The sequence below is a fragment of the Octopus bimaculoides genome, chromosome 3 (genome assembly GCF_001194135.2).
Source record: "Octopus bimaculoides isolate UCB-OBI-ISO-001 chromosome 3, ASM119413v2, whole genome shotgun sequence".
NCBI classification, from domain to species: Eukaryota; Metazoa; Mollusca; class Cephalopoda; order Octopoda; family Octopodidae; genus Octopus; species Octopus bimaculoides.
The window spans coordinates 107,890,155-107,909,417 of record NC_068983.1 but is presented as its reverse complement, the minus strand read 5'-3'; the positions used below and the strand labels follow the sequence as shown (position 1 = coordinate 107,909,417).

At 33.8% G+C, this 19,263-nt stretch overlaps 1 protein-coding gene and 1 long non-coding RNA gene across 11 annotated transcripts in view; one reads left to right on the top strand and one right to left on the bottom strand.

Annotated features, from left to right (window-relative positions):
• LOC106874554 (uncharacterized) overlaps positions 1–19,263 on the bottom strand; it is a 371,224-nt gene that overhangs the window by 47,555 nt on the left and 304,406 nt on the right. The window lies entirely within an intron of this gene.
• Positions 1–19,263, top strand: part of LOC106874729 (uncharacterized) — a 379,303-nt gene that overhangs the window by 355,736 nt on the left and 4,304 nt on the right. For 8 of the 9 annotated variants that reach the window (XM_052966442.1, XM_052966441.1, XM_052966437.1 and 5 more), the window contains 5 exons: positions 194–325; positions 1,590–2,171; positions 2,344–2,466; positions 5,940–7,095; positions 10,407–11,352. In XM_052966442.1, coding sequence (XP_052822402.1) covers positions 194–325; positions 1,590–2,171; positions 2,344–2,466; positions 5,940–7,095; positions 10,407–11,352 — 2,939 coding nt within the window. The remainder of the gene's footprint in view (positions 1–193; positions 326–1,589; positions 2,172–2,343; positions 2,467–5,939; positions 7,096–10,406; positions 11,353–19,263) is intronic. The other variant, XM_052966436.1, reaches the window with a different exon arrangement.

Sequence of the window (19,263 nt, the reverse complement as noted above, 5' to 3'; positions counted from 1 at the left end):
AATGGATTTTGCTCTATACTTCATTTAACGAAGAAATTTTTTTACTATTTTAACATTTTTTTTTCTATGTCACTCTTACAAATTTCTTCCTGATCTTTGTCCACTATGCTTTACTTCAATGTATTACAACTATATTGAAGACAGACGTATTCATTACATTGTTTCTGACTTTTTACTGCCACATGAAAACCAGATATTTATTCCCCTATTGCAGGTCCTCTGCGTGGTGAAAATTCTTGTTGTCAAATTCCATGCTACAGAACTTACTCATGTCGTAAATCATATGACTCACTTTGCCCTCCCAGTCCAGTTGAATGTGCAACAAGTAAGAAAATTTTTTGATAAAATTAGCACTTTAACGCAAGAAATTGTAATGCTTTTTTCTACATTATCAAACTATTTAGATACTCATATCATCATTTCTCTTCCCCATATTGATGAGATGAATGAATCTGTGAGTTGATTTTCTATGTAAACGTTTTACTTTATAGCATTATTAGACAGATTTTATACAGAATTCATATCTATATTTATTTATAAGCATATATATATATATATATTCATTTCTGTATCAAATAGAACTATATTCAGTGTGTACCTCATTCACATCTTATTCTGTTATGTAACAGGAAGAATTCTTTGACCCAGTATTAAACAATAAGTTAATAAATTAGAATTCTTTTCTCTATATGTTTGAACATATTTTGCTCTACTTATGTGGAACCATCAATATTAAAAAACGAAAATGTTAGCTATTGAAGTGTGTAAATGTATTTCTATTGTATCTTGTATCATGTATAACTGATTTTACATTTTTATATGATCCATGGCTCACTTGTTCAGTATATATCATCACAGTCATCTTATGCCTGTTTTTTTTTTTCATGCTGACATTGATTGCATATGTCTGTTCCAGCAGTGTTTCACTACTTGTTGTCATCTAGCACAGACATGCCAACTGAGAAAAACACCAATCTTTGTAGTTGTGTTGTCACATTTTTTTTTTCTCCTTTTCATGGCTGGATAGCATTGTTCTTGCCATCCACTTCACAACATGCATTGGGTGTATGTTATCATGCCATCATCATTAAAGAGGTTTTCTGTGCCAAGTATAGAAAGAAAGACAGTTATACAGACAAAGAGAGGCTCTTTATTTTTTAATTAGATTTTTTTTATTATTCAAAATTACTGCTCTCCTATACAGGCTGCCATCACTGTTTTTTCCAGGGGAGGGGGTCTCATGTCTTCTCTTCTTTGCAAAACGATTTTGTATTATTATCTTCTTAGTTATTGGTATAAACAATATTAGGTACTTTCTAGTTTTGTTATTCTCTGAGACACCTCAGCTGACACTCAAGCATTTGCAATAATATTAGGTGCGTACAATTCTAATTGAAATTATATATTTCTAACTTATCTCTTATAATTATTTTATATGTCAACTTTTCTCTGTAAAAAACAAAAGATGTAAATAAAAAGATTTAAGTATAATTAATGCTTTTTTCTCAGAACAATTTATGTGAATATCTCTTTCTTGCTTATATTTTCATTATGTGACCTTTATAATTGATATTTGCTTCCTTTGGTAGGTGATGCCTATGTGTTCACATTACGGCCAATGTTTAACTCTATATCGAGTCAGTTCTTCTGCCACTTACAATATAAAAAGCCGACAAAACTGTACAGCATAAATTATAGTGTTGACATCCCCCAAGTGGGGTATCAATTTAAAGAAAAACATCGAACAGTTTTAGCAGAATCTACTGGTTTCCACCATCACAGTTTAGTTACTGTTGACTTTATATCTGTTGAACATTCTTCACAGCTACCTGTACGGGAGCAAGCGATACTTGTAAAAGATCACAGTAGAGCTGATTTTTCTCTTCATTCACTGAAGCAAGCTCAGGATTTTGACCGAAAATTTGATATAAATAATCCAACAGAAAACATCTTCTCCACTGATGCCCAGTTTTCAAAGCCATTCGAATATAGCTCTATGACTTGGCATAACGGTGGTTGTGGTAAAAATTCTTCGAAAATATATCCTGCGCAATTGCTATTTGTTGATCATGGTGATTCAGTTAATGCCCATAAGTCTGTCTTTGATGGACGGTTCCATTATCACATATCAAACACCAAAGAAACACCACAAATAAAATTACTTATCAGTGGTAAGTAAAATATTTTAGTTGATTTAATTTTTAAATTACTGATACTTAAACATTTGCTTTAATTTGTATGGAATTATATATTTATATTGTAATGTACTATTTGAATTTTACATTTAAGCAATGAACCAAGTAGAATAAACACTCATACATTGTTCTTACTCTCTCTTTATAGCAAACAGCTCAATATTAAAGCATTATCAACATGATTTTCCTAATGCCTTGTTGAATAGCAGTAGCCTTGAAGTAAAGTTGTTCTGGCAACCAGTCTTAAAAAATTGGATGATGAAAATCAAAGGTAATTTGCTGTACATTTTACTTCCTAACTTTCCACACTTACTGTCCTGACTCTCTATTCTATTCCCCACCCTAAAATTACTTGGTAATTTGAAGATTAGTAATATAGGTAGAGTAATGAACAAAATGCCTTGAAGTATTTAGTTATATCCATTTACATTTTGAATTCAAATCCCACAGGATGATATTTTGCTTTTTATCCTCCCAGTGGTTAATAAGAACCTCTAAAGTTTTAGAGGTTGTATATTTACTTTAATTTTACCAAAATTTTGAGACTTTATGTCAATATTAGAAACCAATATTAATTGAATATTAGTTTCTGTTATTGAAAAGAATTTCATTATTTAAATTAATGTGCCTACCTACATTTTCAAGCTCTCCTGTTGTAGTAATGCAAAAGAGGGGAAAAGGGTTGTGTGTAGAAATATAGTTAAAGGTAAAATGTATTATGTTTATTAAAGTGTTTATTATATAAATGTCTAGAAATGTTTCAGTAGGTTTTGTGATGAAAAGTTCAAAGGAATAGAGGTAGTTATAGTAAAATAAATATGACAGGGGTGAAACACGTCTGATATATGTTGGTGCCTCAGAATAAAACTCTTGTCAACAAGTTTCACTTGTTGGATATCATAGATTTGGTTCATGAAAGAGGTTCTGACTTCATGAAAGGTATTATTACAGCACATGAAGTAAGTGTAAGCTGAAAGTTAAGCAGGCATTTAAGAGAATGACTAGTGACCAAGAGAAGGTTAATGTAAAGTGTGGGACAGATGATCAAGATCTGAGACACTGTAAGGTTCACAGTAAATTTCCAGACTATAGACTGACAGCCTTGATGGACGTTTTCCTTATCTATCCTTTCGAAAAACAAATATTTTCTTTTTTGTTTGAATTAAAATCAGTGTTCCTAAATTTTGAAATAGTTTTCTTTTGTTTTGCTTTTTTCTTATTTTACTTAGTGACTGGTTCATAAACATTTTTTTTTTGTTTTCTAATTAAGTAACAGGTTGTATATTGCAATGTATAAGTGTCTCAACAACATCAAAAACCTAACTATAATTTTACACTCATTTTCTTGTCATTTTTGTTTTGAAATCATAACGCTCAAGTTGTTTGGTTTACTAATTGATGTACTAACTGTCACTCTAGTAAAGACAGGGAGCTGTAGTTGTATTACATAAGCAATAAATATTCACTGTGATACGTAGTCATAATCTGAAATTATCAAACTAGAAGTATAAAAAATTATCATTATGCAATAGAATCTACTTCATTCTTTGATTGGAAAATCTTTTTTTGGATTCTTTTTTTATTGGATTAACATTCACGAATATTTTATAATTTTTGAAAATTAATGAAATTTAGGAATTTAAAATTTTCTATAACATACAATATTTTTCTAAATATCAGATATTTAGACCTATTTTTATTGTTAATCATCATTGTGGTTTCTTGCCACATTTAATTTCAGGAACACAACAAAAATATCATCATTGGTCAATAAGAGAGTTTAGTTTTTCATTTAATACATTTTACCCATGAACAGGAATGGATGTTTGAATCTAATATATTTGATATTACTCTAATACTTGTGGGATTGATGAAAATTCCACATTTTTTACATAACCTTTTATTCTGGTGCATAAATTTATTAATCTTCCTATCATTATTTCATCATGTTAAAGATATTTGAGCTTATGAAGAAATAGTTGGGTAACTTAAAATTTTAGTAAGAGTATAATAATGTAAAATTTCATTTCTTTATTATATACAATATGTAATTGAGAACCACTATACACAATGCTTTTCACAACAGTCTTTCCTCATTATTTCTCTCTTTGTTGCTCTACTTACCTTTACCTCTAATATTCAATGTGTTTCAAGCTTTCGATTACAAAACATAAAATTTTCTCTGGCTGAACACATGCTACAGTGAATATTTTGTTAATGTACTGAAAGTCTAATCTTGTACTTTATATGTAGTCATAGAGTATATTAAACACAGTGGAACTTGTATCCTTTCCATTTTAAATAATACATCTTGATCACTTGGTACTTTTCTAATTCTTTATATGAAAGATTGTTACCCAGTTTAGGTACCATTTATTATTGATCCTTCAACACAGTTTTGATGCAGCTGTCCCAGTTTCCAAATTTAGAACATATGCAGATATTCCAGAGGGAATAAAAGGGTTCAGAAGTTCATTATGTCAAGGTTCAGGTTCAATCGGTTACCACTTATTTACCAGACATGAAATATTTTTAAGTATTACCTACAAGGAATAATAATATTTCATTCATTGCTTGGCAATCTGTATTTTTGATGAGAGAATCATATCTTCTTTGTTATGTTAGCAAATATATAGTTATCTATGATCCTTCAACACTTATTTTGGGGTACATCCACATCATTGTCAGTTAATGACTTGTTACCTTCAGAAGGTAACTCCATTTCCAGTTTGAACTAGCCAGTTTGTTATATTTCTCTGTTATTCATATGTAAAATTTTGAGTTTGCTAATATGGTTTTTTTAAAAAGACTTTAGATAGGGTAGCACTAAATGTATGTGTCTATAAAAGAAATTTTATAGCCTGAAAAGTAGGTAACACCTTATCATAGGTAGGATAATCTTATCTACACTCATATTATCTTGTAAGTATTTATCAATCCATGATTTAAGAATTTTTTTTCTATTTTGTTATACATTTAGAGATTTTTTACAACATTGTTTCACTGTAATAAAGATTTTGGTACTTCTTTTCTAGTGCTCTATCTAATTATAAAAAATATATCTAACATGTCAAAATTAAGTGAAAGGGTTTTTCTAGAAAATGAAATAATTCAGGAATGAGTGTTTTCATAGATAATGAAATTATGAAAAAATAAGATATTCAATAGTGACAGTTAAGTAAATAGTCAACAGTAGAATGCCAGTTGGATACTGTAAAGCATATGAAAGCATTTTGAATCCCTGTGGAATTGTGGAAAAATAAGAAATAAATGAGTAACTTATATTCAGCTCAAAATAATTAGATTCTTATTTAATTGAGTTTATCTGGTATTCTGCCTTTCCTAATGATGTTATTTGAACAGTTATTAGACTTGTTCATAAATTGTTGTAATATTCAAATATATTGATCCATTTATCCTTTGAATTAAAATTTTAAAAAAAGTTTAAATATAACTTTCACATGCTGTTCAGGAAAATTATTGTCACACTTTTTATTTTTTTTTTTTATTATTTTAAGGAAAACCCTTTTATTTTTGCAGAGCAAAACTCTTCTATGTTACCACTCACTCTCTTTCACTTAGAAGTGTTATGTGCAAACACAAACTGTTACAAGCAGTATTATGGTTAATTGATGAATGTCACAACTACATCTTTCTTATGTTCTATTAAGATATCAATGAAATTAATCATTGAATGTTTAAGTATTTTTTGTATTTTTACTGAATTATTTTCCTTTTTTTCAGGGGTTCTTTACTCTTGCCCTGGCTATTTAAGAATGAAAGTTTATGATAGTGAGCATCGCATCTGCTACGGAAGCTATGATATGTTCATCAATTGCCCAACCACTTTTCAGATATCTGCAGTTCTTACTGAATGGGGTAACAAGCAGCCATCAATTTTAACTGTGATGCTCAGTGACATCGAAAGTACTCATCGCCTCCATTTGACCACTCACGAAATCAATAAAGACTATATGAAACCCTCATCAAATTCATATAGACTCAAAAAACATAGCACAGTTAGAATTTCACCTTGGAAACCAGTTATTGCAATTCTTGTATCTGCCAGTATTCTAGGTACAATGATGTTATGTACCTTAGCTGGTTTATTAATTTACAATGTTGGTCGTCGAACTATACCATCACTACCACCTCCATCACCAGCACAAGACGAGCGCCGGTCTTCACTTCTCAGCAGTCCTGAGCAAGAGCGACCTCTGGAAATTATTCCAAGACCCCCCACTGAAACTTCCAGAGGATTAGTTTTTCTATTTATAGTCATTTATTTAATGTATTCATTCTTCTTTACATTGTCAGTTACGTTGGGTTTGTTCTATGTCATCATCGGTCCATCTGTCATCTCATTACAGAACACTACCGAAATGAGTTATCATGTGCGACAGAGTGTAAACAGATGTTTAGAAGAAATTAAAGCACATGAGAAATTTGAGACAATGCGAATGTTGGACTTGATAAAACAGAGACAGATATCATGTCAATCTCATCTTGACACTGAAGTCACCCACATTCTACAAGGAATGCACTCTTCCACAAGAATGGTCTTGAGAAGTGTTTATAGAGACAATGGATTGCTGAAAAAGTCTGTGCATGACTTGTTTATGTCAAAACAATTTAAATTTGAATCTGAATTAAATGAATTTATCTGCCAGACTAACCATACGTTATATAATCAGCTTCTGAGCTTTCGTTCAAAGTACATCAACTTCCTTAAGAAATTAGTTCACAACCAATGGTTGGAATTTCCAAAGAAAATATTTGAACGTCATGGTTCTATAAATGATGTATTCGAATCAGAAAATTCACTGCTGGAATATCTCAACTGGTTAGAAGTAGACAAAGTTTTTGAAGTGAGTCAAGTGCATGATATTATTATGAAGCAGTAAGTATTTAATTTTCAGATACAAATATAATGATTTAATAACAACTGTAAATACTTATTGAACTATTGCTAAACTAAGGCTTTGTCTATTAAATCATTAATGATATCTTAAACACATTAACACACTCTTTGCCAGTAATAAATGAAACGCATTCTCATTGGTTTTAAATTGGGAAGGTAGTGGAAATAGAATGTTTGAAATAGTTTATATGTATATGTATGTAGAATTACTGACTTTTCCTAACAAAAGAAAACATTTGCTTACAGTTTGCCGATCACTATCCTTTCTTAATTAAAGGAATTTATTTATTTTGTGTGTGTGTGCTTTATTCTTGGCTGTGATTTCATGGAATCGATGTCGATTATTTCCCAAAATCCATCCTCGCTGATAACACTTCCAGTTTTATAACTACATTGAAGAACATTTGTGGTTGTACTGAGAGTAAAAGGGGGATAAAAGAAGCATGGAGTAGTAGATAAAGAAAGAAGAGGCAAGAGGTTGATTCTGATATGCAACAGTCTCATTTTTCACGTTTTCTTCACATTCTATATTACAAATGACATACAGCAACCTCCACTGGTCAATTTCCACTCTGTTAGAAAAGATTATATAGAACAATGGAGATCATCATCATCATTATCATTTTTGATATACATTTTCCATCTTTTCATGGATCAGATAGAGTTTATTGAAGCAGATTGTCCATGGCTGGATACTATTCCAGTCATCAACCCTTATCTGCATCCAAGTAAGGTAATATTTTTTCCATGACCAGACATGTTCTTGCAGAGTATTGTAAATAGATGATAATGACACTCATTTACAACTATAAAGATGTTGATACAAGGAGACACAAAAACATACACACATTCACAACAAACTTCTTTCAGTTTCCATCTACCAAATCCATTCACAAGGCTTTGATCAGCCCAGGGCTGCAGTAAAAGACACCTGTCCAAGGTGATATGTAGTTGGATTGAAACTGAAACCATGTAACTCAGAAGAAATCTTCTTAACCAAACAGCCATGCCTAAACCTATAGCCATACCACATATACAAACAGACAGAATGGTCACCACTGGGACAACCTAGGGCTATGGTGGTTGGCACTCCGTCGCTTATGACGTCGAGGGTTCCAGTTGATCCGATCAATGGAACAGCCTGCTCATGAAATTAACGTGCATGTGGCTGAGCACTCCACAGACACGTGTACCCTTAATGTAGTTCTCGGGGATATTCAGCATGACACAGTGTGACAAGGCCGACCCTTTGAATTACAGGCACAACAGAAACAGGAAGTAAGAGTGAGAGAAAGTTGTGGTGAAAGAGTACAGCAGGGTTCACCACCATCCCCTGCTGGAACCTTGTGGAGCTTTAGGTGTTTTCACTCAATAAACACTCACAACGCCCAGTCTGGGAATCGAAACCGCGAGTCCACTGCCCTACCCACTGGGCCATTGCACCTCCACTAGGGCTATGCAACAACTGTATATAAAACAGATGGTTACAGATGAAAGGCTCTTATCATAGGTCTGCCCTGCCAAGCATAACCTTGGGTTAAACAATTGTACATGTTTTGAACCAATAAGAATCCTTATGTTGGTATGTTTAATGTAATTTTGAGAAAAGTGCTACAAGATAGCAAGAAACATAAAGAGAAACAAAAGGATGAAAGCAATAAACCCCAACATTTTTGACAGGTACAGCACTAGTTTCTAAGAAAAAAATTTTCACTTACAGTATTATATCTTTCTAAACTAGGATATTTGGTATAAGTCGTAATATCTTAAAGTAACCTAACCATTCAAAGAAATGCTCTTGCAAAATTAACTAGCATTAACAAGCATAAAATAAAATGTATGTTGAAAAATAAGAACTCGTGACCAAATATATAATAAGTTTGTACCTTAATAAATTGCAGAAATATTAAAGAATTTGATTCATATATTCTAACACTTATAAAAGAAAAATAATCAGTAGATGAACTGAAAGAACAAAAAGCATTAAAAACCACAGAAACTGTAGATTTGTTTAAAGTTGTATTCAAGATGAAATCTGTTTTGTATTAGATCTACTCAAAAACTCTTTGAAAAATTTAGTCAAGGGTTTTAATTTACTGACAATATAATTTGTTTCCCTCAACTCTAAAATAATTATTTTCATTCATAAATGTTTCACCTATGGTCAGGAATATTGGATAGTGACTGAAAATGTATGACTGGAAACACAAGTGGCTGAAATGGAGTTCTGAGAGAACCCTAGAACAGCGATGCACAACCTGTGGCCAATGAAGGCATTTTGTGCAACTCACGAAACCATTTTGCAAAGACTTTCTTATTTTCACAAATTGCTGAAAATTAACATAGCAAACTGCTTGTACCACAATCACACACTGAATACACACATAACAGTATCTATCTATTAACTTTTATCATTATGTTTCCTTCATGTCTTTATGAACCTTTTCTATACTACTGTTTTTGTATGTTTCTTGATCATCCAAATTATATGATATACTTTGCAGCCTGCTTTGAGTGATTGAATTCATGATTTGGCCATTTGGACAAAAAAGGTTGTGCGTCCATACTCTAGAGTAATGATACTCAACAGGGTGTGTAGCTTGGAGATCCAGGAGTCTCTCCAGGTTGAGCCACTACTTCTCTACATTCAGAGGTGACAGTTCTAGTGCTATAGAAGTGATTAAAATGGTACAGGAAAAAATCACAAGATGGATTCTTCAAGCTAAGCCAACTGGTAGGAGACCTACAAGTAGATCATGGCGATGACTGGATAACATCTATAGTCTCAATTTGTTATACTTGGGAATCTAGCTGGAAAGTCTAATGATGATAGGACCTTGTGGAGGAGGTACCTGTGGACTGTACCACCCCTAACCCTCCCAGGAATAGTAGGTGGAGAAGATGGATAAATGTTCTGGGTTTTTAAAAAAATAATTAGTTTTATTCAAACTCTTTCCTCTTTAATCATCAAAATGCTACGCTGTTCATGATAAAAGGTACTTTTGTTAGAGTTATATGCCATTGAGATTAAACTCCTGTATTTGTAAGGTGATGAAAAATCCTCTCGATAAAAATGTATTTTGTAGTAGAAAACTAAGCAATTGAACTATAACTGTAAAATTAAGTAATTGCAAGGATGCAATAAAATGTTTGATGTAAAATATAAACTCATAACCAAAACTATCCAACAGGGTTTACCTTAATGAACTGCAGTAACATTAAATAATTTGATTCATGTCTTCTAACACTTACATTCTTATGTTCTGATATGCATTGTTTTCCTCTTTCAGGATGGTTGAATCCAAACCTATATTTCCTGGTAATGATATTTTGGCTACTAATCCAGGACGAAATATTAAATCTGTTTGGATCCGGCTTCATACTGAACTTGAAGAAAGGACGTGGGAGCTGTCAAAAACTAGGCACGTCTTTCGTTACTTATTATCTCATGCCTTTAGCTATGAAGACACCAGCAATAGAGACTACTACCAAGATATACAATATGAAGAAAAGAGGGAAATTTCTTCTGGTGGCAGTAAAACGTTTTTCTCAGTGTTGGTAGCGATTTTTATTATTTTAGATGCATTGTTATTATTTTATCGTTTCAAATGGATGAAATGTATGCTGTCACAAATTAGATGTGGCTATGTGCAGAAGCTGCCAATGGACACAGTGTCAAGCAAGGTTTATGCAATACAAACAGGTAGATCAGCACCACGCCCATATAATCCCCTGGAGCATCCATACAGTTATTATCAAGATAACAAGGAAGATATTTGGTCTGCCAGTGAACTCTACTTTGCTCAAGCACCAACCAAATCTAAAGAAGACATTCTAAGAGAGATTTGGAATCACCGACGTCGACAAGAACCTAAGTTGAAACGAGAGCGATTGAAAGACTTTTGCTTTGTTCAATATTTTATACAACTATGCAGATTAATTCTGCGTATTTTAGGATCAAAGCTATTTTTAAAGCTAATCCTGTTTGCTCTTGTTGTATTTTTCTTGGGGATATTTCTGGCAGCAGCAGACGCAATTCTTACTGCAGACAACATCAAGCTGTTCTTAGACAGACACCTGGGTGCATCTCAGCTGAAGGACCACTTACTAATGTCAGACAACACACTGATCAATTATGCGGATTATCTAAATAGACACTTAGTTTTTATCAAGAAATTCGTAGACTGGGAGATTGCAGATTTCAATGCAGTTCTGGAAGGAGTCAGACAAAATCAGGTAAGTTTAGTTTCTGCATTTGTCAAAGTATTTATTTTTGTCACCTTATAATTTAAATATTATCAAAATTTGCAATTTAGTTGTTACTCTGTTATTACATCCATGTAATTTACTGAAAACACAACCAGGATAGAAAGCTGTTTATTATTAATTGTCATAAATCTAAAGACCTCCTTTAATCATGCAAAATTAGCAATAGCAATCTGATCAATAACCATTTTACAATAAAAGCATTTTACAGCTATAACAGTTTAAACAAAGGGTAATGCTTATTGAACCCATAATATATCAAAGTATACTACTTGAATGTGAATAGCTTGATTACTACAGGAAATAAATCAAACTTGTCTTTCTTTTTATTCTTACTGCTCAAGAAATAATATTTTGTCCCTATTAACACTTTTATACTTACAAATGTATATTGATATTAGGAATTACAATTATAATCAGGTATTATAAAATATATGAAATGATATGACTTTGCTGATAATCACTAGTTTTCCTCATTGTGTATTGCTTCCTTTTGAATATCTTTGCCTTCACAATAAATTTCTGTCCCAACAACTTGCTATATTTTTGTGTGCATTTAAATTGCATTTTAGTTCATCTGTTCTATTTTATAAAATTGCTCTCTGTTGATTTTGATCACAAATAGTACTCCAGTTGTTCAATCAAGTAAAATGCCTACTCAAAAGCTAGCATACAATCTGCTGAATACTCCACAGACATATGTGCCTTTAACAAAATTCTCAGATAATCGACATAATAATGTAAGAAGGATGATCGTTTGAATTAGAGGTGTAGTCAATCTGATGGTCTTTCACATAATTTCATTACCCAGTTTTCACTCACAAGACTTTGGTCATCTCAAGACTACAGTGAAAGACATTTGGCCAAGACGATACACAGTGGAATTGAACCTAAACTCTCATGATTATAACGTGACTTTCTTAACTTCTCAGCCAGCCTTCATAGACCCGTCTACTATTTATACTGCAGCTTCAAAATATCACAATACAAATATAACAAAAATAGCATGAGTAGAGACTCCTCTTTTATTTGTACAGGTCAAAATTCTTTGGCTCATACATTTGAAACTAAATGTCTAGTGTTTCTTTAAAATATTTGTAGCCATCTTTATTTATATTTTGTGATCAAAACTAAGAAACTGTTGAGCATTGAATTATAATATTTTGCAGGAATTTTTTGTTTTAAAATCAGATGGGTCATCAAAATGCAACAAGTATTGAGAATGTATTTAATTGGTATACTTTTCTTGGTAATTAATTAGGAATACAGAAAACATTATTGTTTTCTAATTTGGATCTTAGAAATGATCTATTCAGTTTCAAGTAAGGTTTAACAAAATGATAGACTCTTCCATAAAAGATGACATATGAGTATTCAGCTGTTATCATATGACCTGCACAAATGATTTTTTTTTTTTTTTTGATAGTGATCAAATGCATGTACATTAGCTCACTCCTTCCATCAACTTGATGTTGCCTCAACAGGAGCATTGTGTACTATGTGTCAGGTGTTGAAGTGATCACAGAGCAACTTGAGATGAGTTGTTCTGCTCAAGATCACAACACACCACCCAGTCCAGGAGTTGAAACCATGATCTCACGATCGTGAGTGCAAAAACCTGAAAGTCTCTAAAGCAAGGGTTCTCAACCATTTAATCTATGGCCCCCTTTGATTGCTATTTTATTCTGGTGGACCCCTATTGCCATTCAATGTTTAAAAACTAGTTTTATGGAATGCTATTTATTAATGTTTTAACACACAAATCTGTGTAGGTTGAACTATGTAAAATGTTAGAGAATGAAATCTATTTGTTTCTTGCAATACATACCAACATGTACATCTAAAACAAAAAAATTTTCTGGGGCCCTTGAAATACTGTTGTGGATCCCCCAATTTACTATTTTGTTGTGTGGACCCCCAAAAATCTTATATGGACCCTGGTTGAGAACCACTGAAAGGATTACAATAGTTGGAAAGATCTTAAATCAAAACCAACTGAAGATGATAATCATCAAAGTAGTCACTACACAGGCCATGCTCATGTTGAGATATTCTGCTTCTTTTTTCCAAATGGACAAAGGGTTACAGAAATAAGGTAGAAGAACTAAGAAGCTGCCCACAAGGCATAGCACACACCACCCTAAAAGTAATATCACCAGGTTCTACTTACTAAAAACATGAGGCAGAGGTGTGTCAAATGTAGAAGACATGATCACACCTATATTGGGTAGAAAAAGCTTTGTTGTGCATAGTGAGGAAAGTCTATCATCTATAACTTGAAACATGAAAAGTTACTGAAACAGTGAAAGAATAGTCACAAGAACAGCAGAGCAAATAGCTTGAAAAAAGGAAGAACTTTTAAGTCCAGTTCATGCATCAAACCAAAGCAGCTGAAACTGAAAAGTGCTTGTTATGGCTGAGAGATGGAAATTTGAAATGGGAAACTGAATTACTAATTATAGCTGCTCAGGAACAAGTCATTAGAATAAATTTGATACAAAGATTGATAAAAGTCAGTCAGACAACAAGAGCATGTGGAAAAGGGGATGAAAGCATTCACATCTTTAAATTGAATGCAGTAAGTGAGCACAAAAAGAGTATAAATGGAGGCATAATTGTGTCAGTAATAGAGTGTTTTGAGTTATCGAACCAAATTTGTAAATTTCAAGTGATTGGAAAGAGGTAAGAGGGTGAGTCCAAAGGCAGTCATAGTGAGTAATAATTATAGGATATTATGGACTTTCTCTACAGAGACTGATCATTCTATTAGAGCAAAGAAACCAAATATGATTATTGTAGACAGAAAGAGTAAACAGTGTAAGATCATTGACTTTGCAGTCATGTATGATAATAGAGTGAATTGTGAAAGTGAGAAAATTAAGTGATATTAGGACTTAGCCTAAAAGATGAAGAGATAGTGGAGTGTAAGCATGGAAAATTTTTGCTGTGGGAATTAGTACTCAGCACAATGCTGGAACTGCTATTTGTGGCACTGAAGGCTATTAGAATTAAGGTATGTACTGTTGTTCTGTAGAAAAATGTAATCTACTCTGCAAGAAAGATTCTTGAAATTAAGAAAAATCGTCACCAATCTTCCAGATAACTTCCCTGACAATTAAATTAAAATGTTATAGCTTTTGTATAAGTGTAGTTAATGCTTTCTTTACTACTACAACTAATAATAATAATAATCCTTTCTATTATAGTCACAAGGCCTGAAAATTTTTAGGGGAATAGGCTAGTCGATTACATCAATTCCAGTGCACAAATGGTATCGTTTCATTGACACTGAAAGGAGAAAAGGCAAAGTCAAATTTCTGCAGAATTTGAACTTGGGTCATAAAGATGGATGAAATGCTGCTAAGCATTTTGTCCAGCATGCTAACAGTTCTGACAGCTTAATAATAACAATAATAGTAATCCTTTCTACTGAAGGTACAAGGCCTGAAATTTAGGGGTAGAGGACTAGCCGATTACATCAACCCCAGTGTTTCACTGGTACTTAATTCATCAACCCCGAAAGAATGAAAGTCAAAGTCGATTTCGGCAGAATTTGAACTCAGAATGTAAAGACAGACAGAATGCCGCTAAGCATTTTGCTTAATGTGCTAACAGCTTAATAATAATATCAGCCCCAGTACTCACTGCCTTAATAATAACATCCACCCCAGTACTCAACTGCTACCTGGTACGTAATTTATTGACCCCCCAAAAGGATGAAAGGTAAAGTCAATGTCAGTGGAATTTGAACTCAAAATGTAAAGACAGAAGAAATACCACTAAGCATTTTGTCTGGTGAGGTAAATACTAATAATAATGATTTCAAATTTTGGTACAATGCCAGCAACTTCAGGGGAGAGGATAAGTCAATTACATCAACCCCAGTACTTGACTGTTGCTTATTTTAATTACCCCAAAAGGATAAAAGGTAAAGTTGACTTCAGCGAAATTGCAACTCAGAACATAAAGACAGGTGAAATGCTGCTAGGCATTTTTTCACCCGGCATGCTAACAATTCTATAGCTTGTGGCATTCTTTTAAAATTTTGGCACAAGGCCAGCAAGTATTCAACTGGTAATTTTATCAACCCCAATAGGATGAAAATTAAAGTCAACCTCGGCAGAATTTGAACTCAGAACATACAGACAGACAAAATGTTGCTAAGCTTGATTGTTCCAAAAAGTATCCAATAACAATTAAAACACAAAGAAATTTATAAAAATGTAAAACTTTCTAAATAATACTCTGTAAAGTTTATTGATTACTACAACATATGATTGATGTATTACACATGTATGGAGTATCTTGCAATCTCATACTATAAACAGACTGTGAACACAAAAACCTATCTGTTCCACCAACACCACTCATAAAAATGATAAATAATTCAAATAAAAAATATTGATGTTCAGATGACCATGTTTGTTGATAGTGAAATCTATTCTTTCAATCAGATGGAAAAAAAAAAATTAGGAGCTGTGCATGCTAAACCAAGGATGAATAAACCAACTAGCCAACTAAAATGATAGCAATCTAAAGAAAGGACCAAACTTTGCTTCTCAAGTCTCACAAATGCAATACAAAAAGCATAGATTGACATGTATGGATATTTTGCAGTGAAGCAAGGGTAGTTGGTTGGCAGGACTGTTAGAACATTGGCAAAATTTCTTGCAGTATTTATTCTAGCTCTTTACATTCAAAATACAAATCCCAAGTTCATCCTTCTTCGGTTGATAAAATAGAGTACCAGTCTAGTATTGGGGTTGATGGTATTAACTAACCTCCTTCTCCCAAAAATAGATAGCAGTGTTCCTAAAACAAAAGCAATATTTCAGAGATACTCAAAAGAAGACAATATATATTCATGTAAAATTTGGTGGGAAATAAACATATTGCTGGACCTAAACAGAAAAAGTAGAATGCATTCTCAAAGAAAATAATTTTCAGTAATTGAAATAGAATATTTGAAAGAAAGAATGCATTATGAATGCAATAGTAGCAAACACAAAATGCTTAAATTCATTCTTAACATAAAGCCATGCAGATAGAACATGGGCGAAATTAATAACAAAACACTGCAAATCTAACCCCTAGAACACCCACAGAATATTGATTTCACATGTTTCACTGCCATGTAGCATGGCTGTCCATACACATGCGTCATACAGTCTGCCTTTTACTCTGAATGAGAGGCCCTTTGTCGCCAGCAGAGGTAACAGCTCTCTGAACTTTGCCCAGGCTATTCTTATTCTAGTAGCTACACTTTCAGCGCACCCTTCCCCACTACTAACTTGGTCACCCAGATATTGGAAGCTATCAACTACGTCAAGTTTTTCTCCCTGGAATGTGACAGAAGTTGTTTTCTGACATTTTCAGTGTTTATTGCACCTGAACATCTACCACATACAAAAACTAACTTCCTAGTTAACTTGCCTTTGATATTGCTGCACCTCTTATGTGTCCATAGCTTGTATTGGGTACATCTTATAGAGTTTCTACCTACACTTTTTCTACAGATCGAGCAGAGCCATCTACCTGATGGAATTTGTGTTTTGTCTACCTTCCCACTTATTAGGACTTTGGTCTTAGCTAGGTTGACTCTAAGGCCCTTCGCTTCTAGTCCTTGCTTCCACACCTGAAACTTCTCCTCTAGTTCTGATTGTGACTCAGCAATTAGTGCAAGGTCATCAGCATAGAGGAGCTCCCAGGGGCATCCTGTCTTGAATTCCTTTGTTATCACCTGGAGGACTATGATAAATAGGAGGGGGCCGAGGACAGAACCTTGGTAGGCCCCTACCTCTACCCGGAATTCATCACTGTACTCATTGCCAACCCTCACCTTTCTGACAGCGTCTCTGTACATGGCTCGCACAGCTTTCACTAACCATTTTTCTGTCCCTAGTTTCCTCATTGACCACCAGATAAGGGATCGGGGGACCCTGTCAAAGGTTTATCCTTGGCTAGGTATTTCTCCTGTAGCTGTCTTACCAGAAATATAGCATCAGTGGTGCTTTTATCTGGCACGAACCCAAACTGCATCTCATCTAAACTGACTCGCTCCCTAATTAGTTGGGTTGTGACCCTCTCCGTGACTTTCATTACCTGATCTAACAACTTGATACCTCTGTAATTATTTATATCTAAAGCGTCACCTTTACCTTTGTAACAGTTGACTATGGTGCTGCTACACCATTCATTGGGTATGACTCCTTCGTGTATCACTTGATTAACAATACGGGTGACTAGGCTATAGCCGACACTACCAGATATTTTGAGCATCTCTGCAGTGATTCCTGATGGGCCGGGGGCTTTCCCTGTCTTCATACTCTTAATTGCTTCATCTACTATGGTCCCTCTGTTGGGTCGAAATTTGGCAGACTCTCTTTCTCCCATTCATTCTCTTTATTGAGCAATCTTTCGTAGTGGCATCTCCAAACCTCTTTCTTTGCAGCCTCGTTTAGTGCAAGTTTATCATCATCCATGCGAACACATTTCTCTCCCACGACATCACGATTCTCTCTCACACACTGTCTTGCAACATGAAATACTTCAAGTCTTTGGTCCTCACGGTGCAGAACATTGGCAAACTTTTTCTTATCTGCTTCCCCTCTGGCTAAATAAACCTGTCTCCTAGCAGTCTGATACAATTCCCTGCTACCTCCATTCTTCCAGTCCTTCCAATCCTGTTTCTTTTGTCTAATAGCCCTGTCGACCACGTTACTTTGGGTCGAGAGGGTACTTTACACCAGCCACAGATCTGGTCGGTGGCTCTCAGCAGGTTGTCCCGTAGAAACCTCCAGTTGTCTTCCACGTTGTATGATGCTATATCCCCTTCTATTTCGTTAAATGCTTCAAGTAGTATGTCTCTAAATCTCTGTCCATTTGCAGGATCTTTAAGCTTCCAAACCCTTCTCCTCCAAGCCGGTCTACTTCTGGGCATCCTTTTTGCCTTGATCCCGAAGTCACTAACTACTAATCTGTGTTGAGAGGTACATTCTTCGCCGGGGAATGTTTTGGCATTTTTAAGCCACCTTCTTTCCCTATGTCTGGCGAGGATGTAGTCGATTTGTCTTAAGTGTCTGCCGGAACGGTAGGTGACTAGGTGACAGGCAGGTTTCCTGAAGTTGGTATTGCAAACCATAAGATCGTTTGCATAATATATATATATATATCAAGTTGTTGGATCAGGTAATGAAAGTCACGGAGATGTATGCTGCAGCATGGCCACACTCTAATGACTGAAACAAGTAAAAGATAAAAGATACCTAAAGTACACAGTGCTGCACTTTGTAGAGCTGCAAAAGTACACAGTAAAATTTGAGCTACAGAATGATAATGATGATAATAATAATAATAATTGTTTTGAAATTAGGCACAAGGCCAGCAGATTTGGAGTAAGGGGTTTAGTTAATTACATTGACTCCAGTACTTGACTAGTACATTATTTTATCAACCATGAAACAATGGAATGCAAAGTTGAGCTCAGCAGGATTTGAATAAAGGGTCAGAATATATTCGGCAAAGCATTTTTTATCAATAATGATTCTGTCAATCCACCAATAATAAGCCATTTTATAGGTTTTTTTTTTTAATGATTAATTTTAGAGTTGAGTATAATAGCTTCCAGTAATTTTGAGCCACATTGGTATCCAATTTTTCTAATTAATCTTTTTCTCAAACTAATTAAATATTATTGAATGAATATGTTTCCCCTTTTATTATGTAATACTGATGTTGGTTAGCACTCAAATTGCAATGGGCTATAATCAGTTATATTTTCAAGCAATATTTTTGTGTGTGAAAATTCATGAATATATATACATATATGTGTGTATATATGTTTGCGTATATATATATATATATATATATATATATATATAT